Genomic DNA, 19,619 nt, shown 5'->3' with positions numbered 1-19,619 from the left:
TAAAAATGACAAGGACTTTTGGTTATTTCCAAGACTTTGATAGCTTAATTAATCATTCATTTGCTTGGTGCTTGGCACAGCTCTAAATGCTTTACACATGTGTATTTACATGAAAAAACAATGAAGAGGAGAAAAAAAGTATTGAAGAAACAATACTTTTAACCCCACATATCTATATTCTAATCTATAGAATGTGGTTAATAAAAGTGAACTTGAGGTTTTTAAGCAAAATTGTAAGCTGGTTCTTTGATAAGACCAATGCATTTCAGTAAAAAAGTCAGTCATACTGATCAGAAAGACAAAGAGAAAAGACTCAAATTACCTATATTTGGAATGAGTGAGATAATATCACTATATGTTCTACAGACAATATATTAAAATAATAATAGAAGAATATTGTAAACAACTCTCTGCCAATAGATTTGACACCTTAGACAAAATGGAAAAAAAATCTCTGAAAGACACAAATTACCAAAACTGACTCAAGAAGAAATATCTAACTTGAAAAGTTCTTTATATATTAAGTTGAATTTGTACTTTAAAACATTCCCACAGAGAAAACTCCAGGACCAGATGGCTTCACTGATGATTTCTACCAAACACTTAAGAAAAAATACCATTCCTGCATAAACTTTTCTAGAAAATAAGAGAAAAGAGAACATTTCCCAACTGTTTTTATAAGGCCAGTATTACCCTAATACCAAAATCAGTCAAAAACATTACAAGAATAATCTTATTATGATTATACAATAATCCTTAACAGAATATATGGAATCTTGAATATAGGTGAAAATCATGTGCAGGAGGGATCCTATTGAGAAGATTCAAACAGAGGAGGAAAATGACCTTAAGATACGTGAAGAGTTGTCATAGGAAGAAGGGTCAGATTGAACTGAGGGTAAGGGTGGAACCAATAATCAAAGCTAAGTAAAGTTAGATGGGAATGGAATTAAGCCTAGAATATGGAGGAAGTTTAGAAGGTTAAGAGTTTTGAGTTCACCATCTCTGAGCGTTATCACCGTAGGCTTGATAGACCCTCACTGGGAATGAGAGATGACTTTTAAGAAGTAGATAGGTTTCTGGAGAAGGTCTTTTGAACCTAAAGCAGTGTTAATTCTTTTTGGTAAAACTATTCTTTAGAATCCTTGATGTAACTACACCACAATTAGCAAAATTTCCATAGACTCACATAGCTATTTGATTAAATCTTTCTCTCTCAGTGCCCAGCTTCTACTTCACTACCTCCATTTTCTATCATTTAGTGACTTATACCTCGAGTAATTTGAGGACTATTTTGCATTTGATGTAGGAAGCACATGTGAATAAATTAACTTTTATTAATTTGCTATAGTCATTAACAGTTATAGAAAATAAATAATTTTTTAGAAGAACTAAAGAATTTGTATCAAAGATAAAGTTACAGTGGGGAGAACTTTGCTAAGGCAAATGTATCTTCCTTATTTCTATTTGTTTCACAATAAGCATTACAGTGAATAATGATCTACTAAACATTTTTCCCATGGCTAACCAGAAATTATTATGGAACAAAATGATATTGAAAATTCATCTAACAAAATGAACAAACAACCTAATTCAAAAATGAGCAAAGGACTTGAATAGACATTTCTCCTAAGAGTATGTACAAATTGCCAATAAGCACATGAAAAGATACTCAACGTCACTACTCTTTAGGGAAATGCAAGTCAAAAACACAAAAAATAACAAAGGTTGGTAAGGATGTAGAGAAATTGGAACGCTGTGCATTGCTATCATGAATGTAAAAATGGTGCATCTGCTGTAGAAAACAGTATGACAGTTCCTCAAAAAGTTAAACATGCAATTACCATATGATCCAGCAATTCCACTTCTAGGTATATATCCAAAATAATTGAGAGCAGGAACTTGAACAGATATTTGTACACCAATGTACATAGCAGCGTTATTCACAAAATCCAAAAGGTGGAAACAACCCAAATGTCCATTGGCAAATGATGGATGAGCAACATATTCTATATCCAATACAATGAGTATTATTCATCCTTAAAAAGAAATGAAAGTCTGATACATACTACAACATGTATGAACCTAGAAAGAATTATGTTAAACGAAATAAGCCAAACACAAAAGGACAAATATTGTATGATTCCAATTTATATGAGGCACATAGAATAGGCATATTCATAGAGACAGAAAGTAAAAGTGAAGTTGAGGGAAGGGAGGAAGAGAGAATTATTGTTTAATGAGTACAGAGTTTTAGTTTGGGATCATCAAAAAATTCTGGAAATGGATGGTGGTGATGGTTGCACAATGTTGTGAATGTGCTTAATGCTGCTTAACTTGTACTCTTAAAATAAAATGATAAATTTAGTGTTTTATATATTTTACCACAATTTTTAAAAGTTTAAGAAAACAGTAGGGAAGAATACAATTGGAAATAAAATTAAGTATTAAATGGGGGAAAAAAAGTAAATGCTCATATTTTTCAAAAATTCCATTCACTAGAAAATAAAATGAGGTAAAAGAAAAGAAAATGGACCTAGGCTAGTTCTGGTACTTTCTTTTCCTCTTCCTCCTCTCCTTCCAGGTTTGAAGCTCTGTTTAATGATCTGGAAAAGACACAAAAACAGCTGGGCATTGCCAGCTTTGGTGCTTCAATCACTACCATGGAAGAAGTCTTCCTTAAGTGAGTAATAATGACCTTAAAAAAAACTTCCATCCCTAAAATCCTGCATCAGTTTGAGAGCAAATCTTATCCTCTTTGCATTGGAATAGAGTAATCACAGTTATGAATTTTTTCAAATATGTTAATTTTTTATGCTAATGTTTTTCCATATACTTATTCCATATACACACATTATATGTTCAGCTGAGAATATGTAAAGATTTTGAGTTTGGGCCTTGTTGCATGTGTGTGGGTTTTTTTGTGGTAGAAGGTTTAAGAGTTAGTCAAGAAAAAAGAAAGAATTAATATCTATGTCATCATAGGAAAAGTTCTAGTTCTAACTTGGAGTCTGTAATAGAAATTACTTTAAATTTTGGCCTAACAATGTTTCCATAATTTATTTAATTTGTATGTGGTTGGTTTCTTGCACTGTGAAAAAGTTCAGAATGAATATGACCAGGGAATTCAGGCTGTCACTAGTCAAAGTCAGACAGTAGCTATCAAAAGGTTTCACAAAATGCCCTTTTTCTGATAAGGTTATGACAGAGCTAGACTAAGCCTAGACTTCATTCTCTCAGACTTGGGATTTAAATGTTGTCAGTGTCTCAAAGTTAACTTGGGGTAATTTATTCACATGAGTTAAGTTCACAAAAGACTGAAGTATATAAATTTAAAAGCCACTCATTAATTTATAATAACAAGTAAATTATAATAAGAGTAATTTCTAAAAATAAATGGCCTCTTGGCCCTTCAATCAAATGTTCTCGTCTGTCTCTAGGCAAGCTACATAGGGAGCAAAATTAAGAGAAAGTTACTTTGTAAGCATAACTAGGACAAGCTCCATAAGGGCAAGGGACTATGTCTGTTTTGTTCACTGACTATACTTGGGGCCTCAAACAATGTCTGTCACATAATAGATACTCAAGGGTGTTCCTGGATGAGTAAATGAATTAATTAATATTATTTAAAGCCATTATCTCCACAATACATGCTCTACCTGCCACTAGGAATTACAGGTTAAAACCTTGGACCGTGACACTTAGGCTGTCTCTCTTAGGGGTTATTGTCAATGTTTGCCACAGAGTCTCTTTCCTACATTTTTTTTTTCATTGTTTGTTGTGGTAAAATACAAATAACATAAAATTTACTATCTTGAACATTTTTTAGTGTACAGTTCAGTGGTATTAAATACTTTCATATTATTGTGTAACCCTCACCAATATCCATCCCCATAACTCTTTTCATCTTGTAAAACTGAAAATCTATACCTATTAAACAATAATTCCCCATTCCCCATACCCCCTCCCCCTGGCAACCACCATTTACACTTTCTGTCTTTATGATTTTTACTACAGCAAGTATAAATGGAATCATACAGCATTTGTCTTTTTGTCACTGGCTTATTTCGCTTAGCTTAATGTCCTCAAAGTTCATCCATGTTGTAGCATATTGCAGAATTTTCTTCCTTTTTAAGTTTGAATAATATTCCATTGTATGTATGTGCCACGTTTGGCTCATCCATTCATCAATTGATGTACATTGGGTTGCTTCCATGTTTTAGCTGTTGTGAATAATACTGTGAACATGTGTGTACAAGCATCTCTTTGAGACCCTGCTTTCAATTCTTTTTAGAATATACCCAGAAGTAGAATTGCTGGATCATATGGTAATTCTATTTTTAATATTTGACAAATGCTATACTGTTTTCCACAGCAGTTGCACCATTTTACATTCCCACCAATGGTTCCAATTTCCACAAAGCTTCCAATTTCTCCACATCCTCACCAACACTTGTTATTTTCTATTTTTTAATAGTAACCATCTAATGGGTGTAAAGTGGCATCTCATTGTAGTTTTGATTTGCATTTGAGTAATGATTAGTGATGTTGAACATCTTTTCATGGACGTGTTGGCCGTTTGTATATCTTCTTTGGAGAAATGTCTGTTCAAATTCTTTGCCCATTTTTCAGTCAGGTTGTTTGTTTTTTGTTGTTGAGTTTCAAGATTTCTTTAAATATTCTTGATATTAATTCCTTCTCAGATATCTGATTGGAAAACATATTCTCCCTTTCCGTGGGTTTTGTTTTCACTCTGTGGATATAGTATCTGTTTTTTTTTCCTTTGGTGTGGAAGATTAGCCCTGAGCTAACGTCTGTGCCAATCTTACTCTATTTTGTATGTGGATCACCACCACAGCATGGCTGACGAATGGTGTAGGTCTGCACCCAGAAACCAAACCCACAAACCCCAGGCCACTGAAGCGGAGCATGCCAAACTTAACCACTATGCCATGGGACCAGCTCCTGGATAGTGTCTTTTGATGCACAAAAGTTTTTAATTTTCCTGAAGTCAAATTTGTCTATTTTTTCTTTTGTTACCTGTGCCTTTGGTATTGTAGCCAAGAAATCATTGCCAAATCCAATGTCATGAAGCTTTTCTCTTATGTTTTCTTCTAAAGGTTTTATAATTTTAGGTCTTACATTTAGGTCTTTGCTCCATTTTGAGTCAGTCTTTACATGTGGTGTTAAGTAAGGGTGAAATTCATTCTTTCACATATGGATATCCAGTTTTTCAGCATCATTTGTCGAAAAGATTGTCCTTTCCACATTGAATGGTCTTGGCACCCTTGTGAAAATCACGGCCTTAAATGTGAGGGTTTATTTCTGGGTTATCTATTTTATTCCATTGGTCTATACGTCTATCTTTATGCCAATACCACAGCATTTTTTTTAAAAGATTGGCACCTGGGCTAACAACTGTTGCCAATCTTCCTTTTTTTTTTTTTTAAGGATTGGCACCTGGGCTAACAACTGTTGCCAATCTTTTTTTTTTCTGCTTTTTCTCCCCAAACCAGCCCCCCACCCCCCGTGCACAGTTGCATATCTTAGTTGCCGGTTCTTCTAGTTGTGGGATGTGGGATGCTGCCTCAACGTGGCCTGATGAGCGGTGCCATGTCTGCACCCAGGACCCGAACCCTGGGCTGCTGCAGTGGAGCGTGCAAACGTAACCACTCGGCCACAGAGCCGGCCCCCACACCATTTTGATTACTGTAGCTTTGTAGTAAGTTTTGAAATCAGGAAGTGTGAGTCCTCCAGTGTTGTTGTTCTTTTTCAAGATTGATTTGACCATTCAGAGTCCCTTGAGATGCCATATGAATTTTAGGATGGGTTTTTCTATTTCTACAAAAAACGTCATTGGGAATTTTATAGGGATCACATTGAATCTGTAGAGTGCTTTGTGTCCTATTGACATTTTAACAATATTAAGTCATCCAATCCATGAATATGGGATGTGTTTCCATTTATTTATGACTTCTTTCATTTCCTTCAGCAATGTTTTGCAGTTTTCATTGTATAAGTCTTTCACCTCCTTGGTTAAGTTAATTCCTAAGTAGAATTAATGTATTCTTTTTGATGCTATTGTAAATATAATTGTTTTTATAATTTCTTCTTCATATTGTTCATTGTTTATGTATAAAAATGCAACTGATTTTTGAGTGTTGACTTTGTATCTTGCTACCTTGCTGAATTCATTTTTTAGCTCTAACAGCTTTTTTGTGGACTCTTTAGGATTTTCTGCATATAAGATCATATCATCTGCAAACAGATAATTTTACTTCTTCCTTTCTCATTTGGGTGTCTTATATTTCTTTGTCTTGATTAGTTTTTCTGGCTAGAACTTCCAGTACTATGTTGGATAGAAGTAGTGAAAGCAGGCATCCTTGCCTTATTCCTGATATTAGAGAAAATCTTTCAGTCTTTCACCATTGAATATGGTGTTTCTGTGTATTTTTATATATGGCTTGTATTATATTCAAGTAATTTTCTTGTATTCCTATTTTTTGAGTGTTTTTATCACAGAAGGGGGTTGAATTTTGTCAAATGCTTTTTCTTCATCAGTTGAGATGATCATGTCATTTTCTCCCTTCCCTTTGTTGATGTGGTATATTACATTGATTAGTTTTAGCTTGTCAAACCATCCTTGCATTCCAGGAATACATCCCACTTGGTCATGGTATATAGTCCTTTTAGTATGCCACTGAATTGTTTGCTAGTATTTTGTTGAGGACTTTTGCATCAATGTTCATAAGGGATATTGATCTGTAGTTTTTGTCTTTGTCTGGCTTTGTTCTCATAGTTGGGGAGTGTTCCCTCCTCTTCAATTTTTTGAAAAAGCTTGAGAAGGTTGGTATTAGTTCTTCTTTAAATACTTGGTAGAATTCACCAGTGAAGCCATCAGGTCTGAGACTTTTCTTTGTTGGAATATTTATTACTGATTCAATCTCCTTACTAGTTATACATCTATTCAGATTTTCTATTTCTTCGTGATTTACTCTTGGTAGGTTTTGTGTTTCTAGGAATTAATTTCATCTAAGTTATCTAATTTTTGGCATAAATTGTTCCTAGTACTCATTTTTAATCTTTTTTATTTTTGTAAGATTGGTAATAATGTCCCCATTTTCATTTCTGATTATAGTGATATGAGTCTTCTCTCTTTTTTTCTTAGGTAACCTAGCTAAATTTTTGTCAATTTTCTTAATCTTTTTGAAGAAACAACATTTGGTTTCATTGATTTTTCTCTATTGTTTTTCCATTCTCTCTTTTGTTGATGTCTGCTCTAATCTTTATTATCTCATTGCTTCTGCTAGCATTGGATTTAGTTTGTGCTTCATTTTCTAGTTCCTTAGGTTGTAAAGTTAGATTGTTGATTTGAGATCTTTCTTCTTTTTTAATGTAAGTATTTTAGCAATAAATGTCCCCTTAGCACTGCTTTCTCTGTGTCCCTAAGTTTTGATATGTTGTGTTTTCATTTTCATTCATTTCTGAGTATTTTCTAATTTCCCTTGTGATTTCTTCTTTGATCCATTAGTTGTTTAAAACATATTCTTTAATTTCCACAATTTTGTGAATTTTCCAGTTTTAATTTTGTTATTGACTTCTAACTTCATCCTTTTGTGGTCAGAGAAGATACTTTATATGGTATCTGTCTTTTTAAATCTATTGAGACTTAAATTGTGGCCCAACATTTGGTGTATCCTGGAAAATGTCATGCATGCACTTGAGAAGAATGTGTATGTTGTTATGGTCAGGTAGAGTGTTCTGTACATGTCTGTTAGATCTAGTTGGTTTATTCTGTTGTTTACATTCTCTATTTCCTTACTTATCTTCTGTCTGGTTGTTCTGTTCATTATTGTGAGTGGAGTACTGAAGTCCCCAACTTTTATTGGGGAACCATCTATTTCTCCCTTATATTCTGTCAGTTTTTGCTTCATGTATTTTGATGGTCTGTAATTATGTGTGTAAATATTTATAATTATTACTTCTTCTTGCTGTATTGAACCTTTCATTAATATATAATGTCCTTCTTTGTCTTTAATAACCTTTTTTGATGTAAAGTTTATTTTGCCTGATATTAATATAACCACCCCTGCTCTCTTTTGGCACTATTTGGGTACTGTGCTTTCCTAGTTGGGTAATGTGTTTTTGTCCATTCTGCCATCTCTTTTGATTGAAGAGTTAATCAGTTTACATTTAAAGTAATTATGGATAAGAAGGGACTGCTTTTTTCATTATGCTATTTGTTATCTATGTGCCCTATAACATTGATTTTTTTCCATTTCCTGCATTACTGTCTTCTTTAGTGTTTAGTTGATTTTTTACAGTGAACTGTTTAAGTTCCTTTCTTATTTCCTGTTGTGTATATTCCATAGCTATATTCTTTGTGGTTACCATGGGGATTATATTCATATCCTAAAGTTATAACACTCTAGTTAGAATTTATACCAGCTTACCTTAAGCAACATCCAAAAATCCTGCTGCTTTATATCTCTGGCCCACCCTTTTAGGTTATTGATGTCACAAAATTACATCTTTATATGCTGCGTGTCCAAAAACATAAACTGATAACTCTTTTAAATGCATTAGTCTGCTAAATTATGTCGAAGACAAGATTTGGAGTTACAAACCAGAGTTATGTAATACTGGTTTTTACACTAATTGTTTTTTTCCCCCTTTAAATGAACTAGTCTCTTAAATCATGTAGAAAACAAATAAAGAGTACAGTTACAAATCATTGTTACAGTAATACTAGCTTTAATAATTGCCTGTTTACTTTTATCACGCTCTTTATTTCTCCATATGACATTGCTGTACTGTCTAGAGTCACCTTTTTTTCACCTTGCAGGACTCTGAGCATTTATTGCAAGGCAATTCTAGTGGTAATAAACTCTTTCAGCTTTTGTTTATCTGGAAATGTCTTAATTTCTCCCTCACTTTTGAATAACGCTTTTGCTGGATATAAGATGTTGGTTGAAATCTTTTTTCTTTTAGCACTTTGACTATATCAGCCCACTGTCTTCTGGCCCCCCAAATTTTCTGATGAGAAATCTGCTTATAATCCTGTTAAGGATCCCTTGTATGTGATTATTCACTTCTCTCTTGTTTTCAAGACTTTGATGAAAGAAATTGAAGTAGACACCAACTAATGGAAAGATATCCTGTGTTCATGGATTGGAAGAATTAATATTGTTAAAATGTTCATGCTACCCAAATCCATCTATAGATTCAATGTAATCCCTATCAATTCCAATAGCAGAATCTGAAATTTTTGAATTTTTGGCAGAAATTGAAAAAACTCTAAACTCAGTGTGGGAGCTACAAAAGACCCTGAATAGCCAAAGCAATCCTGAGAAAAAAGAACAAAGCTGGAGGCATCACACTTCCTGATTTCAAACTATAATACAAAGTTACTGTAATCAAAACAGTAAGGTACTGGCATAAAAACAGACACATAAACCAATGGAACAAAGAAGAGAGCCAAGAAATAAACCCACACATTTACAGTAAACTGATCTTCAATAAAGGTGCCCAGAACACACAATGAAGAAAGGATAGTCTCTTCAATAAATGACGTTACGGGGGCTGGCTCCGTGGCCGAGTGGTTAAGTTCATGTGCTCCCGCTGCGGCGGTCCAGGGTTTGGATCCTGGGCGCAGATATGGCACTGCTCGTCAGGCCATGTTGAGGCAGCATCCCACATCCCACAACTAGAAGGACCTGCAACTAAGATATACAACTGTGTACAGGGGGGTTTGGGGAGATAAAGCAGAAAAAAAAAAGATTGGCAACAGTTGTTAGCCCAGGTGCCAAAATAAAATAAAATAAAATAAATAAATGACGTTAGGAAAAGTGAACACCCTCATGCAAAAGAATGAAATTGGACCCTTATCTTACATCATACAGAAAGAATCAATTCAAAATAGATGAAAGACTTAAACATAATACCTGAAACTGTAAAACTTCTAGAAGAAAACATTGGAGAAAAACTCATTGACATTGATCTTGGCAATGATTTCTTGGATATGACATGAAAAGCACAGGCAACCAAAGCAAAATCAGACAAGTGAGACTGCATCAAACTAAAAAGCTTCTTCACAGCAAAGGAAACAATCAACTAAATGAAATTGGTACACCCATTATGGACAACAGCATGGAGACTCCTGAAAAAATTAAAAATAGGACTACCATATGATCCAGCAATCCCAGTCTGGGAACTGACAGATATCTGAACTTCAATGTTCATTGAAACATTATTTATAATAGCAAAAAAACATAGAAACAACCTAAATGTCCATCAACAGATAAGTGAATAAAGAAAATTTGGCATATACATACAGTGGAATATTATTCAGACTTAAAAAAGAGGGAAATTCTGCCATTTGCTACAATGTGGATGAACTTGGTAGACATTATGCTAAGTGAAATCAGCTAGACATAGAAGAACACACTACGTGATCTCACTTATATCAGAAGTATAAAATAGTCCCACTTATAGAAGCAGAGTAGAATAGTGGTTTCCAAGCCCTGGAAGGGAGGAAGGAATTGGGGAGATGTTGATCAAAGGGTACAGAATTTCACTTATGCAAGAGGAATAAGTCCTTGAGGTCTACTGTACAGCATAGTGCATATAGTTAACAATACTATATTTTATACTTAAATTTTTTAAGAGGGTAGATCTTATGTTAAATGTTCCTATCAAAAGAACAAAACACAAGAAGCAAGGGAACTTTTAGAAATGACGGTTAAGTTTAGGCCATTGTATATGGTGATGGTTTCATTGGTGTATACTTAAATTCAAACTTATCTAGATGTATACATTAAATATGTACAGCTTTTTTGGATGTCAGTTATACCTCAATAAAAAATTAAATAAAAAAATAAATAAGAGAAAACTCAGGAAGAAGGTAAGGTGGTGACTAGAGCATCATAATTTTTTCTTCTCAGCTTTATTGAGGTATAATTGACAATTAAAAGTTTTGTGTGTATATAAATATATAGGGTGTAAAATGTGATGATTTAATATATGTGTATGTTGTGGAATGATTACAATAATCAAGTTAACTAACACATCTGTCACCTCACATACTTACCTTTTCTGTGTGTGTGTGGTGATACACTTAAGATCTACTCTCTTAGCAACTTTCAAGTATATAATACAGTATTGTTAACTATAGTCACCATGCTGTACATTAGATTTCCAGAATTTATTCATCTTATAACTAAAAGTTTATACCTTTTCACCAACATCTTCCCATTGCCCCCATCCTCCAGCACCTGTAAATCACTATTCTACTCTAGTTCTATGAGTTCAACTTTTTTAGATTCCATGTATAAGATGAGGTACACAATAACAGCAGCTATGTGGGAGCATCAGAGGGAAGACAAAAAGAAAGAATCCCCACTTAGAGTGGAAAACTCTTCTGGTAGATCTGGGAACAATAGCTGAAACTGGGACTGGGTTCTCAGAAATAATTTGTGGTAAGAACAAGGAAGATATGGGAAAGTCAGAGGCTTCTAGGGGGAAGCTGACTCCTTAGACCATTGAAAATACTCACTGAAATACAGACCCTCATTTTGAGGGAAAACTGCAGAGAATAAGACACAAAGTAAGAACTCTGGAAATATAGGACTAAGATGGTTCACATAATAGTGTGGGAGGGAGTCACAGAAGGCAGATTTCTGAATGCCTTAGAGAGCTCTCTACATTGACAGGCCATTGTTTTAAATAATTTATATTTAAGAAATCAAAAGGTGGCCCTGGAACTATAAAGTTAAGAAAACTCAACATTCCCCTCTCTTTACCGAGGAATATACATCTGAGAACGCAGGAAAAAAGCCCTCACTTAAACATGATCAACAGAGAAAGATTGTATTTGAACCCCAACAAAGACAGTGTGACAAAAGAGGAAAATGATAACTAATAACACATGCAAAAAATTAAAAAATATGACTACACAGCAATGGAAAACTATAATTTAATACTAAAAAAATACAAGCTAAGTTAGAGAAAAAAGAAATCATGAAAGAAAATTATAGTTAAATTATAAAAGCTCAGAGAAGTGATAGCTAGGAAGTAAGATGACAAAAACAGAACTGACAGTTTAGGAAAGAATTATAAATGAAACTAAAATACATATCAGAAATAAAGACTAAATTAGGAGAAACACAATAGCCAGTAGACAGCACAGAAAGCTCTATAAGAAAATACTGAAATAGAACAAACTCTAAAACTGTAATTCAAACATATTTCCTGAAATAAAACAAAAGTTTTAAAAAGAAAATCACGTGATAATTTCAATTGATGCAGGGAAAGCATTTCACAAAATTCAACACCCTTTCATGGTACAAACATTCAATAAACTAGGAATAGAAGGAACCTATTTTAACATAATAAAAGCTATATGTGAAAAACCCTCAACTAACATCATATTCAATTGTGAAATACTGAAAGCTTTTCCTCTAAGATCAGGAACAAGACAAGGATGCCCACTTTTACCACCTCTGTTCAGCATAGTACTGTAAGTTCTGTCCAGAGTAGTTAGGCAGGAAAAAAAGGCATCCAAGTTGGAAAGGAAGAAGTAGAATTATCTCTGTTTGCAAGTGATGTGATCTTATACATGGCATACCCTAAAGATTCCACACACACACACACACACAAAAACTTGTTAGAACCATAAATTCGGCAAAGCACAGAATCAACATGCTAAACAGTTGCATTTCTATACGGTAACAATGAGAAATCCGAAAAAGAGATTAAGAAAGCAATTCCATTTAAAATAGCATAAAAAAAGAATAAAATACTTAAGAATTAAGTTAACCAAGGAGGTTAAAGTCTTGTATAATGAAAACAATAAAACATCATGGAAAGAAATTAAAGAAGATACAAACAAATGGAAAAACATCACATGTTCATGGACTGGAATACTTAATACTGTTTAAATGGCCATACTACGAAAAGTGACGTACAGATTCAATGCAATCTGTATCAAAATTCCAATGGCATTTTTCACAGAATTAGCAAAAATAATCCTAAAATTGACATGGAAGTACAAAAGACCCCAAATAGCCAAAACAATCTTAAAAAAGAGGAGAAAAGTTGGAAGACTCACACTTATAGATTTCAAATTCTATTACGAGTCTATAATAACCAAAAAGTATGGTGCTAGCATAAAACAGACACAACGACCCCAGGAACAGAACACAGAGCCCAGAAAAAAACCCACACGTGTATAGTCAAATGATTTTCAACAAGCGTGTAAAGATCATTCAGTGAGAGAAAGGACAGTACTTTTAACGAATAGTGCTGGGAAAACTCGATATCCACATGCAAAAGAATGAAGTTGGACCCTTGTCTTACATCATACACAAAATTCTACTCAAAATGGATTAAAGAGTTAAACACAAGACCTGAAACTGTAAAACTCCTAGAAGAAAACAGGCGAAAGCTCACTGACATTAGTTTTGCCATTGGATTTGACAGCAAAGCACAAGCAACAAAAGCAAAAATAATAGGGACTACATCAAACTAAAAAATTTCTGCACAGAAAAGGAAACAGTCAACTAAGTGAAAAGCCAACCTATGGAATGGGAGAAAATATTTGCAGACCATCTATCTGATAAGCAGTTAATATCCAAAAGATATAAAGAACTCATACACTCAATAACAGAAAAATAACCCAATTTAAAAATGGGCAAGGATTTGTCAAATCTAAAAAAGTTGAACTCACAGTAACAGAGAGTAGAATAGTGGTTACCAGGGGCCAGGGAGTGGTGGAAATGGGAAATGTTACTCAAAGGGTACAAATTTTCATTATAAGATGAATAACTTCTGGAGACCTATAGGTCTCCACAAGTACATATGATGACAACACATACAGTAATATATTGTAAATTTGGAATTTGCTAAGGGAGTAGATCTCAAGTTTTCTCATTTAAGGCCAATGTTTCCTTGTTGATCTTCTATTTGGATGATCTATACATTGGTGTATAGGGAGTGTTAAAGTCCCCTAATATTATTGTGTTACTTTCTATTTCGCCTTTTATGTCTGTTAATAATTGCTTCATATATTTAGGTGCTCCTATGTTGGGTGCATACATATTTACAAGTGTTATATCCTCTCATTGGATTGTTCCCTTTATCATTATGTAGTTCCCTTCTTTGTCTCTTGTTACAGTTTTTGTTTTAAAGTCTATTTTGTCTGATAGAAGTATTGCTACCCCAGCTTTCTTTTCATTGCCATTTGCATGGAGTACCATTTCCATTCCGTCACTTTCAGTTTGTGAGTGTCTTTAGGTCTGAAGTGTGTCTCGTGTATGCAGCATATATATGGGTCTTGTTTTTTTATCCAATCAGCCACCTTATCTCTTTTGATTGGAGCATTTAGTTAATTGACATTTAAAGTAACTATGGATAAGTATTTACTTTTGCTATTTTCTTCCTTTTTTCTGGGTTTTTTAGTAGTTCTTCTCTATTCCTTTCTTCTTTTCTTGCTCTCTTCCCTTGTGGTTTGATGGCTTCCTTTAGTATTATGTTTGGGTTCCTTTCTCTTAATTTTTAAATATTTATTATAGGGCTCTGGTTTGTGATTACCATGAGGTTCCTCTATTAAAACCTACATATATAGCAATGTATATTTATTAAGTTGATGGTCTTTTAAGTTTGACCTCTTTCTATAAGCTCTACTCTTTTACTCCCTTCCTCCCACATTTTATGTTTTTGATATCAAATTTAACCTCTTTTTTGTGCATGTGTCTCCATTACCCTCTTATCATAGAAATAGATAATTGTAGTACCTTTGTCTTGTGACCTTCATATTAGTTTCATAGGTGGTTGATCTGCTGCCTTTACTGTATATTTGCCTTTACCAGTGATTTTTATTGTGGCATTTTTTTGGACAATTTTCTTATTCCTATTTGTGGTCTTCTCTCTTCTACTTATATAAGTCCCTTTAGCATTTCTTGTAAGCCTGGTTTCTTGGTGATAAACTCCTTAGTTTTTGCTTGTCTGGAAAACTTTTTATCTCTCTTTCCATTCTGAACATTAACCTTGCCAGGTAGAGTATTCTTGGCTGTAGGTTTTTTCCTTTCAGCACTTTAAACATATTGTGCCACTCCTTTCTAGCCTGTACGATTTCTGCTGAGAAATCAGCTGTTGGTCCTATGGGGTTTCCTTTGTATGTAACTTGTTGCCTTTCTCTTGCAGCTTTTAGGATTCTCTCTTTATCTTTTACTCTTGGCATTTTAATTATAATGTGTCTTGGTGTGGGCCTCTTTGGGTTTATCTTGTTTGTTGCTCTCTGTGCTTCCTGTACCTGGATGTCTGTCTCCTTCCTTAGGTTAGGGAAGGTTTCGGCTATTATTTCTTCAAATATATTCTCTGCCCCTTTGTCTCTCTCTTCTCCTTCTGAGACACCTATAATATGGATTTTAGTGTGTTTGATCTTGTCCCAGAAGTCCCTTAGACTGTCGTTTTTCTTTCTAATTCTTTTTTCTTTTATCTGTTCAGCTTGGATGATTTCCTCTAGTCTTTCGTCCAGCTCTCTGATCTCTTCTGTATCATCTACCCTTCTATTGAGACCTTCTAGTGAATTTTTCATTTCCAGTACTGTATTCTTCATTTCTGGTTGGTTCTTTCTCATATTTTCCAATTCTTTGTTGAAGTTCTCATGAATTCATCCATTCTTCTCCCAAGGTCATTGAGCATCCTTGTGACTATTAATTTGTACTCTTTATCAGGTAGCTTGTTTATTTCTGTTTCATTTAGTTCTTTTTCTGAGGATTTGTCCTTATTTGGAACATATTCCTTTGTCTCCTCATTTTGCCTCTTTGTGCTTATATATATGTCTTAGGTAGATCAGCTATGTCTCTTGATCTTGGAGAGGTGGCCTTATGTGAGAGATAACTTATGAGGCCCAGCAGTGTGCTTCCCTCTCATCACCAGTCCCAGATGTTCCAGGAGTGTCCCCTGTGTGGGCTATGTGTGTCCTGTTGTGGCAGGGTTCCTCTTGCTGCAGGTATATGGGGAGACTAGGGTGTCCACCTTGTGACTGGTTGTAATACTCAGCTGCATGTGGCTGCTATGATCACTTAAGTCACTTTATTGGGTGTGGGGAGCCCCAGCACAGTTGGCTGCAAGATCTAATAGCACATTCCTGCTGCAGTTTTTCTGTTGAGTGAGTGGGCCCCCAGCATGGCTGATTACTAGGCTCAGGGACTTACAATTGCTGTAGTCCTCTGGCCTGCAAGGCTGTTATCAGCTCTCTCAGGAGTGCTGCTGGGTGGGGCCAGCCCTGGGCATGGCAATACACAATCGTTTCAGGCATTGAAAGGTGGGGCCAATCCACAATATGACTGTTTGAGAAGCACAAGTCTGCTGCAGCTGACAAGTCCCACTGCCTGCAGGCCCACACACCTCGTCAACACAGTCCTGCCCCATGTGCATGCCCCAACCCACTGAAGTGGACCCACTTACCCCACTGCAGAAGCCTCACATACTCCACTAATGTAGGCTTGCCCCTCCCACATGCCATGCCCTGCAGAGGTGGACCCACTTATCCTGCTGCTGAGGTCCCACACACCCCACCTATGTGGGCCCACAAGTTGCCCAAGGGCTTGCTGTTGGGTGGGGTCAGTTCCTAGGGTGGGCTGAGCTGGATTAAATCAGTACTCTAGTAGGTGAGGTAGACCCCTGCACTAACAGGCCAGGGGAAGAACAGGGGAAGATCTGCCAGTGTCTGTGTCAGCACGCCTGTATATGTCACAATAATGGTTGCTGCCAATGGCTCAGTCCCTGGGGAGACGGTCCCAGCCTCAGGAGGTCTCACCTCTCACGAGGTGCACCCAGAGCCTATCAAGTGAGTCTCTGTACACCAAAGGACTGTTCACCTTTCTTTCTGGTGAATTTAGGTTGCTTTCCAAAACATGTGAATTTGTCCATGGGCCCATTAAGAGCTGGCTTTTCTTTCCCTTATGTCAGATAGCTTTTCTAGGGATATTCCCTGGTGTTGTTAAAAGCCAACAAAGCCAGATATTATGACACTCATCTCAAATGTGCTGACTCCAAAAGCTGCTTATTGTGGCAGAGCTCTCCCACTCAGATCTCCCATTCCTCTAAGCAAAGCTTTGTACCTGAAGATTGCTCCCAGCTGAAGTGCCATGGCTAAAACATAGCTTTTTCCTCTCCATAAAGAAACTTCTGCCTGTTCCACCTCAGTCAGCACTGCCCCTTATTGTGGGGGTTCTTTTCTTCCAGTTTTCAGTTCTCTCTCAGGGGTAATTGTTCCAAGAGTAGTTGTAAATTTGTTGAGCATGTGAGAGGAGGTGAGCTTAGAGTTCTCCTACACTGCTATCTTGCCAGAAATCTCTGAAGTTTTCTCATCACCAAAACAAAAATTGTACCTATGTGAGTTGATGGCTATGTTAATTAGCTTGATTGTGGTAATCATTTCACAGTGTATACACAAATCAAAACATCATGTTCTATACATTAAATATACATAATTTTGTCAATCATACTTCAATAAAGCCAGAGAATAAAAAGAAGATAAATATAAAACAAATGGCATGAAGTTAGGTATAAACCCAAATATATCAATAATTACATTGCATGTAAATGGACTAAATACAATTCAGACGCCACTTTTAAGAGAGTGTGTATATGTTTGTGCCTGTTTATACATATTTGTGGAAAATATCTCATCTGGGTTATTTGTAGGTAATAGGAATATTTTTCCTTTCACTTATTTATACATTCTAATGCTTTCCTAATGGGAATTGATTAGCAATGAATAAAATATGAAGAATAAAAACTTAAAGATGACAGAGAAAATATGCAATGATTATACTGAAAAGGCACAATAGTCCTCAAACCTTTTATTATCAAACAAAAGATAAACATGCTGCATGGATATTTTAAAGCAGGTTTTTTAATGTGTATTTATTTGATATATTTTTTTAAAGGGTACAGAAGTTGTTGATCTACTCATTACTTGTGAATGTCATAGTTCAGAATTTATTAATGTATTGCATACAAATGCTAATAGGAAGGTATTAAAAAGATTTTGATACTTCTATGGCTTAGAAAAAATACACCTTTCAAATCACATACTTTCTTTCAAGTGTAAAGGTAAGTCCTTTAACTTGAATAAGTTCAGCTTAATAAAACATACATATATAATTGTTTTTCTCATGTTGCCTCAGAATGGTAGAAATTTTGCCATGGATTGGCAGCGGTCTTCTGACTGGTATTTTGGGAGCCACTGTTATCATGCTGCCTCTACTGACAATCAGTGAGAAGGATCAAGGAGTCTTCCAAATTTGGAACCTTGTTTGACACCCCCCCAAATAAAATAGGTTGAGGCTATAGTCAAAATGAAATGTTTTGTACTTTTTGTGTATGTGTGTGTATGTAGGGCCCATAAGCTGGCAGATTCCGAAAAGGATATTCAGCGTATCAAGTACCCTTCCTTGAAGAGCCAAAAACTATTGAAGAGCCAAAAACTAACACAAGACATGAAGTGGAATGTGAATATGTCCAGTAATTACGAGAGACCAGTTTTTTCTAGATTGAATGAAATTGCTACCATTAAGTTCAATACTGGGGTGAGCATATTCACTAAGAATGTCAACCTTATATCTTTGGCATGGGTATAAGATGTACATTTTGTTTTATATCTGTTGGAGTTTAGCCATCGAAGACCCAGCCAAATATGGAACAGTCTGTATTACCACCCCCTTAATTCCCTGATACAGGGGAAATGGGTTCTAGATAAAGATCACAGCTTTTCCTCTCACCATTGTTATTGCGGAATCACTTTGAAAAGTTCTCATTCATTTTCTCGTAAATTTTCCCTTTGTTCAGTTCTAAGACAAGACCCAAGAGTTACGACTTGTAATCAGAAGATATTGGTTAATCAGATTAGGGGCATTTTCTCACTATGAACCATCGTTTATGTACTGAAACCTAGCAAAGAATAATAGTTGTATACAAGTTTTATGGGGATGTTTCTCTTTAAAATGGAGAAATAGAATGTTTATGGTTTAATATTAAATAAAAGAAATATAATTCTGTTTTTCTGATCAGAATTACTACAAGTATATTAATGAATAAAATCATGATAAGATTTTTAATGCTTTGTTTTCAACTCAAGAATATATTTGCATTGTATGTGTATATCTTTTGGTATAAGTATTTGAAGCATTTATCTTAATTGATTTCAATATGAACATCCTATTTGGGTCACCCACAATTGTAATGCTGTGTTTCTCTCCTCTTTTCAGTTTCCACTTTACTGCCAGCAATTTCGTTCCATGTTTATAAAGAGAGCACTATTCAGTTGGCGCAATTGGAAGTTGATTTTGCTACAGACAACAGTAATTTTGATTGTCACTACATATCTCTTACTAACTACAAAATTGCAGTATGAGCTGCCTGCCAGAGAAATGGATTTGAGTCAATATGGTCGAACAATTGTACCTTACTCAATTTCAGGGAATTCTGAGTTGGCTATGAATCTCACAAAGAACCTTAAGATTTTTCTAAATGCTAAGAATCAAGAACTTCGGGAAGTGCAAGGTAAGACCCATAGGAAAAAAAGGAACTGTGGCTATATGAAGACCTAT

The 19,619-nt window shown here is 35.2% G+C and overlaps 1 protein-coding gene across 1 annotated transcript in view; it reads left to right on the top strand.

Annotated features, from left to right (window-relative positions):
• LOC124241986 (phospholipid-transporting ATPase ABCA3-like) overlaps positions 1–19,619 on the top strand; it is a 194,776-nt gene that overhangs the window by 103,031 nt on the left and 72,126 nt on the right. The window contains exons 16-18 of the mRNA XM_046666405.1: positions 2,585–2,683; positions 18,410–18,599; positions 19,278–19,572. Of these exons, the coding sequence (XP_046522361.1) occupies positions 2,585–2,683; positions 18,410–18,599; positions 19,278–19,572 (584 nt within the window). The remainder of the gene's footprint in view (positions 1–2,584; positions 2,684–18,409; positions 18,600–19,277; positions 19,573–19,619) is intronic.

Source organism: Equus quagga, chromosome 7 (assembly GCF_021613505.1).
Source record: "Equus quagga isolate Etosha38 chromosome 7, UCLA_HA_Equagga_1.0, whole genome shotgun sequence".
Classification (NCBI taxonomy): domain Eukaryota; kingdom Metazoa; phylum Chordata; class Mammalia; order Perissodactyla; family Equidae; genus Equus; species Equus quagga.
This window is presented reverse-complemented; position numbering and strand designations above follow the sequence as displayed.